This window comes from Haliaeetus albicilla, chromosome 24 (genome assembly GCF_947461875.1).
Source record: "Haliaeetus albicilla chromosome 24, bHalAlb1.1, whole genome shotgun sequence".
In the NCBI taxonomy this organism is placed as follows: domain Eukaryota; kingdom Metazoa; phylum Chordata; class Aves; order Accipitriformes; family Accipitridae; genus Haliaeetus; species Haliaeetus albicilla.
The window spans coordinates 16,484,225-16,503,032 of NC_091506.1; the positions used below are offsets into that span (position 1 = coordinate 16,484,225).

The 18,808-nt window shown below is 35.4% G+C and overlaps 1 protein-coding gene across 20 annotated transcripts in view; it reads right to left on the minus strand.

Moving 5' to 3' along the window:
• The window catches only part of CACNA1D (calcium voltage-gated channel subunit alpha1 D), a 238,207-nt gene that overhangs the window by 50,706 nt on the left and 168,693 nt on the right, over positions 1-18,808 (minus strand). For 7 of the 20 annotated variants that reach the window (XM_069812325.1, XM_069812332.1, XM_069812313.1 and 4 more), the window contains 11 exons: positions 18,701-18,760; positions 14,094-14,200; positions 12,941-13,028; positions 12,350-12,457; positions 12,129-12,181; positions 11,722-11,868; positions 10,818-11,019; positions 9,399-9,557; positions 8,000-8,110; positions 2,326-2,409; positions 1,912-1,995 (listed from right to left, as the gene is read on the minus strand). In XM_069812325.1, the coding sequence (XP_069668426.1) occupies positions 1,912-1,995; positions 2,326-2,409; positions 8,000-8,110; positions 9,399-9,557; positions 10,818-11,019; positions 11,722-11,868; positions 12,129-12,181; positions 12,350-12,457; positions 12,941-13,028; positions 14,094-14,200; positions 18,701-18,760 (1,203 nt within the window). Of the gene's footprint in view, positions 1-1,911; positions 1,996-2,325; positions 2,410-7,999; positions 8,111-9,398; positions 9,558-10,817; positions 11,020-11,721; positions 11,869-12,128; positions 12,182-12,349; positions 12,458-12,940; positions 13,029-14,093; positions 14,201-18,560; positions 18,621-18,700; positions 18,761-18,808 lie in introns of all 20 variants that reach the window. The other 13 variants (XM_069812328.1, XM_069812327.1, XM_069812317.1 and 10 more) reach the window with 5 other exon arrangements.

Sequence of the window (18,808 nt, forward strand, 5' to 3'; positions counted from 1 at the left end):
AGCTCACATGGTTGTAGGGGTAAGAAGGGCTGTGGGCAAAGGCTGCTTAAGCTCACGGAGATGCCAAAAGAAATCCTCATCAAACCATGGCCTCAGTCAAGACCAGCCTGACAAATCCAAGCTCCCATTAGGTGGTCTGCTGATCTGAACAACCCACTGAAAGCCAAAAACTGTCTTCTAGGCAGATCTTACTTGAGAAGTATGCTTCTTTTTTTTTTTTTTTTCTCATCCTGGAATGCCTGGAACAGATCACAGTTTTTTCAAATACAATTTCTATTCCGTGTTCCTGGGCAACTTTATTACCATGTTATTCACAGTTCCAAAATCAAGGTACTGTCTAAATGGAGTAAAGGGTATCCTTTCTGCTACTGACTGGAGGAATGTGATCCTAAGAATTTGGTTCCTGACATGAACCACTTTGGAAAATAAATTTTAAAATGTGTTTTCTCTGAAAAACTGTTTCAACTAAATGGCAGTGATAGCCACAGGATGGATTTGCTTCCCCAAAATATGATAGAGCTATTGCAACTTAAATATTCACCACTGAAGAGTATTTATGCAAATTTAGAACTATTTTGAAAGATGATGCATATTAAATATCCCTACTGAAAAGAAACCATTTAGATAAGTAAGAAAGTCCACTAAGGCAAAAAAAGATGTCTAGCAAGTAGCTTACTAAAACAAATTTAAGAGAAAAGGAATGTGATTAGCCAGCTCATAAACTGTGACTGCTATAGAAAAACATGCAAGCTATATATCTTCAAAGAATACCAAGCTACTATTTATATCTACAGCTATCTGTGATTAATCTGTTCTTTGATACAGAGAAAATAAGTGAATGTCAGGGATCTCCTGCATCATGGGTATTTCTAGATAACTTAGTTCTCAGAATGATAAACAGGTAAGATCTTCAGCAGGTGGAATACGCTAACCTCACCTACTGAGTCTGTGTGCTCCCTGAGCATTTTCAGTGGCTGCGTTGGATCCAAGTCTCACCTTCTTCAGTCTCCCTTTTTGAGGTCTCAAGAAACATTAGAGAGAAGAGGCACTTTCCTCTGAAATTTTATTTTGACTAGTTAAACAAAGAAACATGTAAGTATGGGAAGCACGTCCATATCTACTAGAGAACTGGTATGTATTTTGTTATCTTTCATTTATTAATTTTGTGATACAGCTTTCCTTGTTAAAACCAGCAAGTCAGATAGAAAACAGGCAAAAATCAGTATTTCCCTATTTTTTTCTTGGAAAGGGATCTTTCTGTTGTCCAAACACCTATATGTGTAATGACCATCAGTCAAAATTTTGGTGAAAAGATGGAGTTTTCCAAGTACTTTAAAAGTAATTAAAATTTCAAAATATTTACTACAGGATGGGAAAAGCAAAAGGAAAAGGGAAAAATAAGCATTCTATTTTCCACAGCATGGAAAGCCTTACTTCCTCTATGTACCCTTCTTCTGCTACCTCATGAGATATGAATGCTAACATTGCTCTAAAAACCAAACCTCCCACAGGAAAAGAAAAATATCATTATTTGTTAAACTGAGCCACTGAGACAACTTACAGGATCTTGAATTATCTTGGTCAAGCTACCTAAAAAGTCACTGGGCTTCAAGTAAAATAGTAACAGAGGCTTAATTCCTTTTTTTATACATAAAATGTTTTAAACATTTTCTGTACATATATAGAAAAACATAATTCTTATTGTCTCACTATGCTGTGTGCATGTGCAACTACACAGGTATATAGATTTATAACAACAGCTTGTACAAACAACTATATCAATGTTTTGGTCTTTGATTCCAGGATAAAACATACTTTTCTAAAAAACGGATTTTAGGGAATAAAGTTTACATTTTCTGTATTTCTGGATGACAGCAATTACTTTTTAGTGCATGAACAGTTGCTACTTACATTAACTTCTGTTATAGCAATATCAACGACGCTACCAACAACAATTAAGGCATCAAAAGTGTTCCATGCATCAGTGAAATAGTGCTGTTAGGACAAGCATTCAGCAGAAAGAGAGCAAGAGAAAAACACAAACAGAAAAAGAGAAGAAAAGGACAGTGTTATAACACAGAAACACTCTAGGCTCCTCTGATGTACCACTATACAATCTAATCTTTCCCTTTCATAGCTAAAAAAAAATTGGTAGAAAAAAAAGGCTATTTATTTCCCATATCAACATAATTGACCTAGGACTGGTCTGTACTCAAACTTTAGAAACATCAGATCAAAATCTGTGACTTGTCCAGATGATGGAAATAGTGGGGAGACAGAGAAAGAGAAGTAGGGACTGGGGAAAGTAAGCTGGGGTATACTCACATCAGCTTCACTGAGAACGACGTCTACTATGCTGCCAATAACGATGAGGGAGTCAAACGTATTCCAGGCATCACTAAAATAGCCCTGAACAGAGCAGGCAGGGTGCAAACGTTTGTGATTACACATGAAATGTCAAATATTTGCATACTTCTGTTTAGTTTTGCATAAACAGAAATTAGTTAAACAAAACCTGTGGTCTAATGAGAAAACAAAACAAAACAAACAATATTGCCTACTGAAGGAAAAGCAACATATATGTGCATGTGTGTGTATATATATACTTTATATATATACATGTACAGACACACACACACAGACACACACGCACACACACACACGCTGTACACATGCATAATACACCATTGTATAAGCACAATGTTGGCAAGCAAGCCATCATCCAAAACTGATTTTGGACTTCTAGCAAGGCTGAAAAATTCTAACATATATACCCTAACAAGCACAACAAAATCCCTTTAATAATATTTCTACAAGACCAAGCCAACTGAAACCTCCTTAACATTAATGACTTTATGATAGTCCTATCTAAGTGACTGGTAAAAATATTCAGAGCGTCAAAGCTCATCACTGGTTAATCATGCACAGTTATTAACATGGAACTGTGCATAAATATTAGAGAACTGACTTAATCTTCTATTCATAAACTAGGTTTAATATAGGAACTCACACTACATTTGCAGTCAGGGCCTGATTCTGTAATCAGTGAAGTCAGTGCTAGGAACCATAGCAACTTGAACAATTTCTTAATGCTTTTAATGAAGCCAGTCCAATGTCTGAAAATTCATTTTCATAAATTGCTTAGTCACCTTTCTCACATTTTATGGCTTTATATTCCATATGTGTATGTTACTGGCACACTACTGCAAATGGTTATAAAGTGCTATCATGCAATTAGCTGTCTATTGGCATCAAAACTGCATGTTTGAGCAAAAAGATATTTCAGAAGAAACCTTGAGGTACGTTCCAGGATCAATCTGTCACTGGGAACAAATCAAGATGTATTACTCTGTTGAAGGCAACTCTATGGAGACAAGATATGTAGGTTTTCTGCAATATGTGGATTTTGCCTAGTTATTACATAAATTCAGAATCACAAAGATTACTGAACTGAACTTGTCCTTTTTCTCATTCAGATATATTAATTTATCAGCCAACCATGACTAAGGAATGTGCATTACATGACAAAGGCTGAAGTGTACATTTTGTACATGTACATTCTGCTTTCCTGGTAATTAATTTAAACATACTAACTTGTCAGCCACTATTGAAGCTCTAAAAAATACATTTAGCAAAAAGTTTAAAATTGTAAGTGTGCTAATCTAACCTCATGTCTAGTTACATTTATTACACTGTTTACTATAAGATAATGTTTTAGCTGAATAGTTTGTTACGTATGTTGTTAGCGCAGAAAAGCAAAATCAGCTACAAATATTTTTAGAATTGGACAATATTTTTCTCAAGATTTTAAACTGTTAGAAATTCTAATAACTTCACAGTTTAAAGGTTACACTTGAGTGCATTATTATTTGGAAAAAAAGCTAATTTCACATGGAAATTTGCTCTTGGAGACTACAGGAGAGCTGCTACAGATGACAGCTCTACAGCATATTCTAGGAGAGAAAGCACTGAGCAGAGTCAGGAAAGCCTCATTATGTTTCTAATGCTAGTCTCTTTTATCTCTTTTAAAACACAAATTGCTATAATCATTCTCTCATTTAAGGCAGGGGCTGTAAGAGGAAAATAGATCAGAGTATGATTACCACTACAGCCCTTTATGCCACATGCTCTGGTTCTTTGGGATTAATCATAAATTCCAGTCTTGGGGCAAAAGCCAGTGTTCATGGATTTGGCGTCCTGAACAAACACATCCATTTCTGAGAGCTCCTGCACAATTCCCTATCACTCCTTCCTTACTCATCCTGCTTCACAAGAACAAGCCATTCCCAAAGTTTCTACTAAACATCATGCTGAACCACCTCAACAATACTGAAATTTATAATCCTAAAGAGATTAGCAACTGCCAGCTAAAGGAGGGGAGCTACTCTCCTAATATTCTTCCTGATCATTCATATTCCTTATTTCTCTTACTTAAAAGAAGTATCTTTCTTGATTTTAAAATAGCGATATTTATATATATACATAAAATAAGAGACTGTTGGCAAACAGCAAACAGAAAATCAGCACAATCCTGAGGTGTGCTATCCATCTTCCTCTACAGTGGGAACCAAAAAAGGTCCTCCTTAATTTCAGCTATAGAAAAAGTTACTTTACTAGACATGCTACAATATAAGGCACTGAAATAACAAATTCACATATTTTGATTCAATACAGCTAAAATACTTACACATTTATTTACTTTATTAAACCTTTTCCATCAGTATAGACAAATATTGTTCAAAGTAATATGTAAAGCAAAAGCATACAAATAAACAAAAAAACTAAGAGAAAATAAAGATGGTTTCGGAAAAGGGAGGAATGGACAAGTCACAGCAAATAAACATCATGCAAATAAGTTGTTTTCACCACTGCAATGACCCAAGATCAATTCACTTACTAGCCATCTTTCCTTTTTTCTTACAAAAATCTGATGTAAAACAACATGGAAAATCATTACAAGTTTAAGTAACAGCTAGCTATCATGAAGCTGTACATACGGTATGTGTTGATGTATTATTTTAGATTTCATAGCTGTATTTTGTTTTGTACTGTACTAAACCACGCTAAGTAACAGACTTTAGCAAATGTGAAGAACAATGTGAAGAAAAAATGCCTGCTCTTTTAACTTACATTATGAAAAATTTGTTCATTGAGAAATGCTGAAGGATAAAATCACAAATCCTGGGGAATATGTAGGCATAGAGAATTAACACCAAAATATGTTTCTATAGATCTACCACATAAATATTTTAGTCCTTTTAGTACTCTGTTGGAAAGTTTAGGGCCTCATTCTGCAAAGTACTGTGTGTTCCAATCTCCCAGTCAAGAAGTGTGCCAGACACTCAGCATCAACTTTCATATCTATCACTTATCCAAGTTTTATATATTTCAGAGCTGGAAGGCAGTCTGCAGTACCTTGGTTTTAAACAACACAATATCATAGTAAGAGTATCAATAATTTATAGTAGCCTTAAGTTTGCATGATGAGCAAAACCAAAAGATCACCGTTTTCACAGGATTTTTGTCAACATATTAAGGGGACACTGTCAAGCAGATGACATAAAAACTAACATGTTTTTATCTATTCTTATTTTTACAGAGTGAGTAATGGAGCTTTTACTTGACATATCTTTGAAGTATTTTTTAAATGCCCAAAATTAATAAATAAAACTGTCCATTCTGCCAGACTAGACTAAGAAACCCACCAGTGACACAAACATAGAGGAAATGAATCAGTCTTTCCTCACAGACCCTAAAGCAAAACATTAAGTTGGGTTTCAGATTGTTCCTACTATTATTAAATCTTAGTATGAGTGAAAGCAATTGTTGTTTTAAGCATGTATCTAGTTTAAAATTTAGATTACTAAAAGACATTCACATTCTGCTTAAGACTGCTAGCTGATTTGCCATTATTTATGTACTACATAATATATGTTGCCAATAGGTGTTTTGTTAAAGAGTATCTGACAATTAAAAAAGTTACCATCTTCAAATAACAGGAACAACCTTAAAGATATTTAACTCCCTTCCCTCCCTGCTAATTAATCTCTGCCAAAAGTCTGATTAATACCATGGCCTTTTAACTTTGTCCCGCTAATTAACAAGTTTAAGGTGTTCTGCATCTATGGGGGAACAAAATTCATGAAATGAGGACCTTTCACTGACAGCATCTGCCCTTCAAACTCTCAGGGTTCAGATCCAGGGATCTCTCACAGTAAAAGCATCCAGTCAGATAGAAAGCATGTTGCAACAGAGTTAAAACTCAAATTGTACAAAGTCTTAGAGACCAGTATTAAGACATTGCATTTGATAACGAGTAGAAAGTCCATAATACAAATGGAGCACTATGATTTATACACTCATGATCAGACCACTATAGTTTGCATTAGCTGCGATTTCTGACTACAGTCACAAGTGCATGGAGAACCATACAAGGATTCACAATCTTCTTTCAAAAAGCAGATGATAAAATGTAGCAAAATCTTCTGAAACTTCAGTGTGAAACAAGAATATAGAACAGGAAATACAAATCAGGAAACACAGCCAGCATACTCATGACACTGTGGTCCACGTATCTGAGCGAACTGCTCTGGGACCTCATATTGTGTGATTTTTAATGTGAAATCCTTAGCATTTAAATAAGATAGGTGACACAAAAATACAAATAAATTCATTAGAAATGTACAATGGACTGGACAGTGCAGAGCAAGACTACGGGAGAGTGGGTAAGCATTCACCCAGAACTCCACACTTCACATCTCAACACCAGACCTCAAGTGATGTATAATGTAATGTGTATTACTTCTGCAGGCAAATACAAGCTAGCTTTAAATCAAGGAGCTCAGGCTCCACAGCCGAGCTCATGACTAAATGCAAGCTGAATAAATAGTTTTGAAAAGCTGGAAAGAAGTTATAGATCTACTCCACGCTGAGCTCTGGGCAGCCATGACTATGCTGCTGTTAAGTATGAGAACTAGCTTGTTTAAAGCAAGAATAAGATTGCCCTCGCAGCCTACAGTCATCCAGTTTGCTACTTAACACCAAGAAAGGGCACGGTTCACAGCCAATTACAGATGCAGATATCCTGATGACTTTAAAAGAAGGGCAATGGATAATGAAAAATACCAGCCTTAGATGGTGAGATCAGTAAACTTCAAATGGCATCTCTGGCTTTATTCAAATTCCATGTATAGTGAGTGACCACATTTTACTTATTTACATAGATATAAGCCCAGAATAAACATTGATTTCATTGTACTGCAAACAAAATTTAGTTTAGTTTTTCATTATTAACTTTTGCACTGTCGTAAATGCAGTATGAGTACTGAAAAAAAAGACTGCATTAACTGTCACAGTCTGATTTTCATCTTTTTTTTCAATTAGTAATTATAGTTATCAGTTTCTTTTGCAAATCTACTTTTGAAAATGTGTCTGCATTATTCATTTTGACAGTGTCCCTTTAAGGCAAGGAATCAACTACTCACTGTGGGACCCTCTACCAAATACTGTGTATGTATAACTGAAAACATAAAAATCTAAAAAGGCTATTGAATATGCAAATTATTTATGTGTATGTTTGTAGTACTTGGCTATATTTTATAAAGTACAGAAATAATTCTGCATTTTAGAATAGGAAATATAACATAACATACAGTTCTTTACTGGAGGTTAACTTAGTGTAAATTTATAAATGTAGTACCATGAATAGAAGTGGTATGCTTGTAAACAGGGAATGATTTATCTGATTTATAAAGGGACATTTTCATTACCTCAAAATTTTGCAGATCTCATCAATGACCTTGTAATATTTTTTCCGATATCTGCATTTCATTTCCTGGAGTTACATTATCAGACTAACATGTCTATTATGATTTCACTGACAGATAAATGTGGGAAACATAGGTTCTTTTGTTCTTTGAATAATACATAACTAGTGTGAAACTTACGTTATACTTAATTCCTGTGGTGATGACCTAATTAAATCATATCTAAAACTTACCTTGGGCTTGAATGCAATCAGTTTCAAAACCATTTCAACAGTGAACACTCCTGTGAAAACCATATTCATAATGTCCATTGCATCATTAAAGAGCTTAGACTGTCCATAGTGCTGTGAATGAAAAAAACAATACTTTTAAAAGTAAAGGCTTTAAAATATTAAGTGAAAGTAAGGCAGGCTAAGACAAAGTTGGCAAAAATACAGCGCAGGAAAATATTTTCTAGTAGTATTTATGATGCACACCTATATACATACAAGACTAGCTGAGTATCTCTGGTCAAGAATGGAGTTGTTTAAATCTATTCTGGTTAGGCACCAAGTGGAACAAAATTGTCATTCTTCTACATCCTAAGGGAATCTCCAGAGAGAAGGTTTTGAGAGGAAAACTGTTCCCTCAAAAAAGAAGTATTAGACAACAGCAATTTCCCAAGTTTTATATGCTAGGTTTTAAAATTACATAACCTTGTGTCACACCTGCTTAGAAAGCCTGCAATATGTTAGTCATAGAATAACAAATATTGTGTAGGAGTGATATTTTTAAGAGGATACAGTGTATGCAAATTTACTGAGAAAAGTAGAATAGTTTTGTAAACTGAATGTGAACCATTCTTTTCCTTATCAAAATCTGAAATATGAGGCTAAAGAAAGACAACTTGGAAAAGTAGATAAGAGAAGTAGGTGGCAAAGAACTGCATTGCATAATGTAGAAAAAGTAAAAACATGCAAAACCACACATAGGTATATATAGATATACAGCTAATATATGAAAACATGTTTGTGTGAGGTTTGCATTAACACACAAAACTAGAGTTACTCCCGATATTAAGTTTTTAAACTTTTGAAGAAGATACAGACACAAAGGATGGGTTGGAAGGGACCTTCAAAGATCATCTAGTCCAATCCAACCAAACATGGAGTAGTATATATACAAACTGAACACACTGACACAGAACAAGTACAGAAACTACACAGAGGTGAAGTAATGCTTAAAGGCACTGCATAAAAGAATATATTAGATAAAAGAATCTAAGGGGTTGAGAGAAACATTTGCTAACAAAATTAGACTTTTCTCTTCAAATTTTCTTGCTCATGGATAATCTTTGGAATATACACATATAATACAAAATATATTACACTGCAGGTACAAAATAAAGCTCAATGAGCTTGATTAGGTTACGAAGACCTTTATCAACATCAAGCTGTTTTAAACAATTTTACTTCAGAGAACATATGAACAGACTAGAACATGTCACAGAAGAGTACTATGACCAGAGGTGCTTTTTTAAAAATTTCACTTCATAAAAAAATACAGGCTGCCATAAATTAAAGGCTTTATATCACCCATATCCTTCCCTGCAATTTATGCCAACAGCTTCAAAAGAGCTTCTAGTTTTCCTACCTGCATGGCCAAGCAAAGCGTGTTCAGCATGATGAGGACAAACATGATGTATTCAAATCCAGTAGAATTCACCACATACCAGAACTTGTACTGGTAAGGATTTTTTGGAATATATCTACGAAGAGGACGTGCCTTCAAGGCATATTCTACACACTGGCGCTGTAAAAGCAAATACATTAAAAATTGTTAGACTATACCTAACAGCTAATCAACTAATAATATAATTAATAAGTGCAAATTGTTAAATGTAAGTCTTAAAAACAGGCAGTCTATCTACTTGATGTAGGGGGTTTTATTATTAAATGTTAATAAAGTAATCAAGTAGCTTACCAATCCTCACTTGGTTATTTACAACTGTATCTAATTATATATACTACTCAGCCACATACAAAGAATCAAATAATGCTCTGGAAATTCTGAGCATTTTCACCTTTACACAGTGTAGTAGTATATTTCACCTTTACACAGTGTAGTAGTATACAGTAGTGTACCATAGACTATATGTATGGATATGTATAGTATATAGCATGACTATTAATAACATGACTATTAATTCATCTGTAAGTCATGCTTTGTCTTTACTAAGTTTTCAACCACCAATGTAACATCATAGCATAAAACCCTAGAGTCAGCAAAATATATACTGAGGAAGTGTTATTCCTAATAGTTGAGTTAAATTGCCCAGCAAAATCATGTCACATATGTAGGAACATCATGGATTCATTTTCTACTCTATTAGTCCCTGAAATCTTCATGTAGGCTGGGCCTTCCACTTGTCTTGTAAAGAATGCTTACAAAAGCTGACTGATAGGGCACAAAATGCGGAATGAATGCTGGCTAAACTTTCATCTTAACTTTGTTTAGATGAAGCATGTTACAGTTGGACAAGAGTACCTGAAAAATCACGACTGGTTACTGATGACTTTCTCAGTCAAAGGACTAAACAGTAAAAGGGGACAGGTTTTTTTTAAATATGAATCCAAATATCCCCTGTGAATTTCTAAATAATGGGGGGGGGGGGGGGGGGGGGGGGCAGGGGAGAAGAGTAGAAAATTTTGAACACTTTCAGACTATTCAGAAGACAAAATTTATTTTCCTGTTCTTATTGTAAAACCTACTTCTGCCTACGGATACGGTGCTGTATTCTTCTTAATGTGACACCAACAAGTGAGACACTAAGAAGCTAACAAGCTTAATGTAACATCTTTCACAACAAAAAGACTGATATGTTGGGCTTACAGAAAGAGGAACATACAATGACCTCAATACCAGTTGACAGTATTTACTAATTCCATTTTTTTTTTTTTAATAAGATATGTGTTTAGTGCCCTCTTCTGACCCAAAGCAGAAAGGAAGCTCTTAATGCATAAATAAAAAAAGGATATTTTCAAAAGTTAAGAGTTCATTATTTATTTTAACCTGATTTTTGTCCAGCTCACAGTTCTTATACTCTTGTTCTCCCTGTTCTTGGAATGTAACAATCACAAAACCAACAAATATGTTCATCATAAAGAAAGCAATAATGATAATATAGATGATGAAAAAAATGGAGATCTCCACTCTGTAGTTGTATACAGGTCCTACATTCTCGCCATTTGAATCAATGGCTTTGTACAGCAGCCTGAAAAACAAACAAAATTTCATCTTTACTAACCTTAAAATGACAAAAGAGAGTAAAATATGCAGACTCAGAGGACAGGTTTCAGAAATGGTCTGCTGTTTACTGTTATCTTTTTCTAGTTACTGACAGTGCTTACAAGCATATCGAAACCAGAGGAATCACACCACACAATGTTGTATGCTTTTTTCCAAAAGAATAAAGGTAATGACCAGATCGTTGCTTGTTGGTTCCCCTGCCCCCGAAAGCTATCCTCTAAGACTTTTCTCATTTAGGGAAATAGCAAATGGTAGTTGCTGGGTTTCTTTATGCAGTGTACTATTGCCTGATTTTTTAGTAAAAGTTTTACTCGAAGGCCTAAAATTTTCATATTAGTATTATTTAAAGGGCATCAATGGATAAACATCTAAAAGGATTACTTCCATTAGAGCTGAGGAACAGCTCATTATAGCAAAAGTAGCTGAAAGATTAGGAATCAAACAATATAAAAAAAGTTTGCCCTTTACAGATAGAGGTGAAGAAATACAGGAAAAGTGCACAGATTCAGAAGTATAGTAGGTTTTTTTCCCTTCCTCCATTAGTAAGTTTTTACACCATCACTTAAGACTGCTTTGTTGCCCAAAAATGCCTGATAAATGATAGAGAACTGTTCTGGAAAAAGTAACTGTCTTAACAATGCTGTGAAAACATGGAGAATTCACTCACGCTGGCCAGCCTTCAAAAGTGGATACCGTAAAAAGGGCCATCATAGCAGAGAGAACATTATCAAAGTTGAAATCACTATTTTGCCAGACCCTCTCTTTGACCATTGGATTATCAACATCTCCATCTTTATAAACGATGTATATCCCTCTGTGGGAAAGAAACAAACTATCAGTAGTGAAATATTAAATTAGCCTCAGAGTTACTCAATGCTCTATTCAAAACAGTTTATTTCACTCCCTCCCTAAGCTTGTTTTATTTCCTTGCTAACCTGTGTTTTCCGGTGGATTTAAGACAGTAATTCCAATTTACACAAATCTAAATGCCCTGACACATGCCTGCCATATCTGCTACAGTTTAAATTATTCAGAATATAATGTGTCACATTCTTAGATCAAAGATGTTCTCACCGGCATTCCTCGGGATTCTGTTTTGCCTCATCAGTGCACCTGTAGAATTTTCCCTATATATAAAACAAAAAGCAATGACAAAATGCAGAATATGCAAAATAAACAGATTTATACTATGATTAGTTCAGAACAGGACCAACCCAGTTCCAGCAGCAAGCCACCAAGAACTCAACTCAGCTTTGCTTTTCTTGATGCAGTGTAAATTTTGAGTGTCTGCCTACCTTGAACAGCTGCACTCCAATACAAGCAAACATGAACTGCAGAAGAGTTGTAACAATCATGATATTACCAATAGTTCTAATAGCCACAAAGACACATTGAACAACATGCTGGAAAGAAAGAAAAGAAATATATTTTAATACACTTGTCACTTACTATCACAGAATACATACTGTAAAAGTCTATTTTATCATACTCAGATTGTTTTTTAAAATTACTCTTTTTGTGTTGTCAGTATTATACCTACTACCATAATTAAACTTGCTTTCTAAATTTGTAAGTCTGTTGACATAGACCCATCAACATCGACTGACTAAAAATTACATAAGCACTATGGAAAAACAATTAAAATATTGTTCTGACATATTGGTTCACAGTAAGTATTACGGTCAAAATCTGCTCTCCATGGCATTGGTGTTCTTCTACATACAAACCGCTACAACTGTGGGCAGAACCTGGCCTAGTATGTATGATTTATGTCCTTGCCCTGTGAACATCTGTAGGCAATTTTTCTTGTGCAAGAATTTTTAACCTGAGGCAGGATGAAAGAATCAGGCCAACAGAAATATAACTTAAAAAATAAAAATAAACACCTTAAGTCCTTTTGCTCTGTTTATTGCCCTTAGAGGCCTCAAGACTCTTAAAACTCTGAGGATCTTCACAACTGAGATAGCACTTGATCTAGGGGGGAAAAAAAGTTATTCTGTTACTTTTAAGGTAACGGATTTTATTACTAAAAATAACAATGTTCTTGCAACTTCCTTATACATGAAATTTCAAAAAAGTCTCGAGATAAATATACAAGATTTTTTTAAGTATTTCGTTATTGATCCTTTATTTAATATTAGAAAATAGTATCAATGTCATAAATACAATAAGAGTTATTTTGATTTCTGGAGCAACTTGGGAATTAACAACTCAGAAGCTTGTCTGACACTGTAATGCAGGTAAGTTTGGTCAGGAGCAAAACAGTCACCAAAATATTTTTCGGTGTTGACAAGCTCTTTCAAAGACACTGTGTAAGTCCTGTAAATCAATGAATACCTTAATTTCCAACCAGCTGGAGATAAAAAGACCTCAAAGGACTCACATTCTCTTTGTTTAAGTAGCTAGGGCTGCATTTTGAGGAAATAATAGCAGATAGCCTTTTAAAGAACATATTGTGAAACTGAAAGCTTGTGTAATAGGTATTCTAGTACAAGCAGAATACAATGTGGGAAGCAGTCGACTGACACCCAGCCCTTGCTGTTTTCTAAGTTGCTCAGGGTTTTCACAGATGATTTTAAATGAGGCACAACTGCTCAGTGAATCAATAAGTACCTCCAGACTCTTGTTATGTTTAGCCGGATCCAAACAAAGCAAGAAAATCCTGTTACATGACCCAGTAGGTCAACCCTGAAAGAGCAAGCTCGTACAACTACACTGTAGATGTGGCAATAGCACAAAAGAGGGTTTATAAACCTCCTGAAGCTCCAGGAATTTCTTGCTGTATAGCAAGTATTCAGAGTCATGGTGCTCTTCCTTGTTCTCTTGGTAATAGGGGGAAGTAGTAATTTGTTTACAATCCATATTAGTAATGAGCTACAACACTCTTTATATAAAGCACAATCTCTTGCCAGTCCCAACCCTGAATACTGATACTGCACACGCACACACAATGGGGGAAGAAAAGGAGCTGAAACACTGATTTCAGTATAAAACCCCAAAGCAAAAATAAATCATTCACATTATAAGTATAGTACTTACTGAATACCAAATGATACCAGAGAAACACCCACAACCAGCAAATCCAGCAAATTAAAATAATTCCTGCAGAAGGACCCTTTATGAAGGAATGCTCCAAAAGCTGTCATCTAAAAATAGAATTGTTACATGTTTAGTCTATATTTCAATTTATTCAAATTCACATTTAGGCTGTTTACAAGACACTTGCCTAGAGTGTGAATGCATACAATATCATCTCACTTTCTAAAAGCGATTGAGATAGAAACCAATCCCACTATGTACATTAAATCTTTCATTTAAATCATAAAAATTCTGCTCAAGCAACACCAGCAAACATGTCAATTGTTTTTGATGTCAACAAATGTTATATTTTGTGTAAGAACTGATTAGGCTGAGGTGATTACACTGAATTGATTTGGCCTTTGTTAGAAAAGTGACTACAAGAACCATAAAATTTCCCATGCTTAATAAACTGTAAGGTCCAGATACTGACTCCTAATCATTCATACTATCTTGAGAATTGAAGGAGCTGAAAACGTATTGCAAAAACCTGAGTCAAACCTGGTATAGAACCAGCACAAGGCTGTCATAAGGCAGTATTACACTGCTATTTGCCTTTGGCTCACAGGAGACATGTTAAGATCAAGAGTGGGTATCTTGGAATAACCTGGAACAACCCACAGATTGTTTCATATTACATGTGGAGAAGGGTCCCCAAGTTTTGTTGGTCTGTGGGGAATATCTAATATTGCTCTCCCTATTGGACTTTCTCTTCCTTTTTTGCTTTCTGTGCCTAGATTAAGATGAAAGAAGCACACAAAGGGTATCTTGTGAAGGAACCTGTACGTATCATTCGCAGGTTTAATTAGGAGCCAGTGACAGAGGCTCTATTAATTATGGCTGCAGACAGAATCTGGGCAGATGTTCTCAGGTATCGCAAAACTGAATGTGGCTCCTAAATCTATTAATTAAACCCTTACCATAACTGTGAGTAAGTACCAGTTAAAAAATGCACACAGGAATTAAGTTAGGCCATTAGAAGCACAGAATCTGTACTTGAGTAGAATTTTGCATTGGTTTTTCCACAGTTATGGATTAAGACTGAAACACTGAAACCAGAAACTTGACATTAAATTAACGATACCTTTGAAAAAATACCTAGTAGTCAGTTCAGGCACATGGATCTAATTTCTTCAGCCTTAAGGTCCTCTTAAAGAGACCTGAGTACTTTCAGATACTTATTGTTTTCCACAGGTAAGAAAACTCAATGCCAGCCAGAGAACATCTGATACTGACTGTGCATTTTAAACCCATTACTTTCTATTCTGTTCTGTTCCTCAAGGTGGAGCGAAAAGATTTCATTTCCTTTCTTCTTGCACGAGACTATTACATCTTTCAAGACTGTTCCACAATGTAGAACAGAGCTACCGTCAAAGGGGAATCTCAGTCTACTGTGTCACTACTCACTTGCAGGCCTTTTGCATGAAAAACCATCAGCGTCAGTGAAAGCTATATATCTGCAAAGGAATGCAAACAATGCAAACTACAAAAGACACATTTTTCTTGGAAGCCCTTGTCTCCTTATTCTTATGTTAAACTTTCTTTTGTTGTGATCAAAATACTAAATGGTCCTCAAAACCAGAAGAATAAAACTCCTAAAGTTTTAACCTATGCCATGACACAAGAGATATAATATAGTTATATTATAAAATCTCCAATAAAGTCCTAGCTCTTTTCACTTACAGCTGTACAGAGTATGGCTAAACTCATTAAAGTCAGTGGGAGTTGAACGCTAAAATAACCCTGAGTATCAAACTTACATCTATCTACAAATACTCATTTACATTGTAGTATGTTATCAGTCAGCAGCACACAAAGTTTCATGTAAAGACTCCCACAAAAGTAAAGATATATTGACCTAAAAATACAGGTGAAGTACATGTCTCCCCACCTTCATATGGAGACTCGTATTTCAATCACTACAAATCCCAGTGGAAGCATTTGACTAAAACTCTCTATAGCAAATCATTCTATCCTTTGCACAGATCAGGACCAAATCAAAGCCTAGAGCGGATTTGAGGTGGTGAGTGCTGCCACACAGCCTCCAGTGGAGCAGATGCTGCAGGACACTCACTGAGCTGAGCGCCTGCGACACCATCAATGCCACTCCTTTCCTCCTGCCTCTAATTCCACACCAGTGGGGACTGGTTTAAATGGTGTGGGATTAGCATCACTGGGGCAAGTTTAAAAGCACAAGGCCCGAACCTGACCTTTGCTCTGACGTTTTCACATTTCCAAAGTACTGCAAACAGGATGGTAAGCTGGATTTCAATGCCATGTAGGGATTACATAAAAGAATTCTCAAATGCTTTAAACTGATGTTGCAGCTTTTCTGTTATTCATATCCACATTCATATATTCGACACCATACAATGTGGAAATCCTCATATCTTCAGAGCAGTCAATAGGATAAAGCACAGGAAGACTCCGCACGCTGAGAGTTATTCTGTTTTATATGCTTGTTTTTTGGACATTTACGAGTTTCTTTGCTGCAGCTGATAATATTGCCTCTCGTTATCTCAATTTCAGTTTCATATACTTTCTGCCTGGAAATTAAGGAATACTGCTGCTACTGCAGGTCTAGTCTTGAATTTACTCCTTGCAGAACTTCTGTAAGACTTAGATACTGTGGAAAGCACAGCGCAAAACCCAGCATGGAAGACATGGAGGACTCCAGCCATAAGCAAGCAAAGCCAGTGTCTGAGACGTGTTAGTAAAGCAGGCACTGTATAAGTACGTGCGTCATGTTCTGGTTGTCCGTTACACTTTTTATGGTATAATTTATTTTCCTTTATAAATACATGTGAGTGCACTTCAGGGCAGAGCTTCCTGGAGAAAGTGGAGTCTGGAGCACCAACATTTTGGCTGTGATGGGGCTCCTTGTTTCTTTGTAATATTTTACAATGCCAGATTTCAAGAGCCCAAGCTCTAGAGCTTCTTGTTTCCATTGGATAACTCTTGACTCGCTCACTGTCAGAATCTTTTGCAGTTAGTAGGAATGTTGCTTTTCTTAACACATCCAGTTATGTCTCTTTATGCCATGCTTTATAATTCCTCTGTCTCCTACAGAAACACAAATGGAACTGCAGGAGCTATGCAACCTGCTGCTCAGAGCACATGGAAGTTTACTGACTCTCTTCTGCCACAGAAATGGTGGTAACATACTTTGTATAGCTCCTCAAATTCAGAGTTGGGAATTAGTTTGATCTAATGCTACAGTTCTTTCCAGTGCTTTGTTCCTTCCTTTAGTTTGGCCTTTCTCTAGCAGTGAAAAAAATGGATATTTATTTTAGAGTGCTACAAATGTTACAAGATTAATCAATTCTATAGCAAGCTCCTCACTGCTGAAAATGAGAAATAAGGGGATAAACATAAGTCTGGGAGAATATTCGCAAGCATGAAAATAGTCTACTACTTACAGTACAGCTTATCTTGTAAACAGCCCAAATATTGCATCAATTAGTATTAATCAAATTGCATTGTGAAGAGTATGCACAGCAATATGAGCAAAAGCTGGGAGAAGAGATTTTGTTAAGCTTAATTCTCAACTGGAAATGCAAAGTTTATGTACAGATTCTTAGTGTACCAGAAATTTTTAAGTGTATAGATCAGGGTTACTCAACCAAAATATCATGGTGAATATGCACAGCATGAAACTTTTAGGAATTGTGTAAATCTCTGAAAAAAATATTTTACAAATTCCCATCAAAAATTTTGATTTATTTGTTCAGCATTTTCTTACATGTGAACCTAATCCTCAGTTATAGGGCTTCTTTGCCAGAGTAAGCCTTATACATCTAAAATCTTAGTAACCCCAATGGATATTCTTAATAATCAGTACACAAACGATACATTAAAAGTGCCAATTTTTGACTCATGCATGGGTAATACATTTAAGCAAGCATATTTATGCCTTTCTGTGTATTTAAATGTATGCCCAAGATAAATGCAAAGTATCTTAGTATATAGATAGATAAACGCAAGATATCTTGCAAGTCCTGTTGCAAGAAAATAGTTATCTACTATTTTAGCTCTGTGAATATAGTTCAGCAAAAGAAATGAGAAATTACATGCTCCCTCCTTAAAAGACTGATTATCTCTTTTGGAAATGCCAGAGCAAGGAGAAGGAAAAGCTCATGCGCAGTGAATTATTTTTCCCTTTTCTGACAACTGTAAGTTTAAAAAGGGTAAAAAAATGAATTATTAAATTGATGTAATGACAAAAAAATCAGCTTCTTCATGCACCCAATGGTAAAAAATAACCAATCAAAACTATGAGGAACTGTCAAATAAAAAAATCCTCTGGTTTAAAAAAAGTTTAGCTTTGATCGCTTAGAGAAAAGGCGAAGAACACTTCAAGTGCCTTTTCTTGGCAGGTGACACACAAGGAAAATCCTTTTAAACAAACTTCCTTTAAAAACCTGTTACCTTCAAAATGATCTCAAATGTAAACATACTAGTGAAGACATAATCTGCATACCCTAGGATCTGGAAGGTAAACAAAAAGTTACAAACATTATTGCTAAAGCTGCTTTTGAGCTAACAAGGATCAATTAACAATGCATTACCTTTAACAGGATTTCAACAGTAAAGATGGCTGTGAAAGCATAGTCAAAGTAACCAAGTATCTGCAAGGTATAATATGTGCCACAGTAAGAAATCCATCTATTAATAAC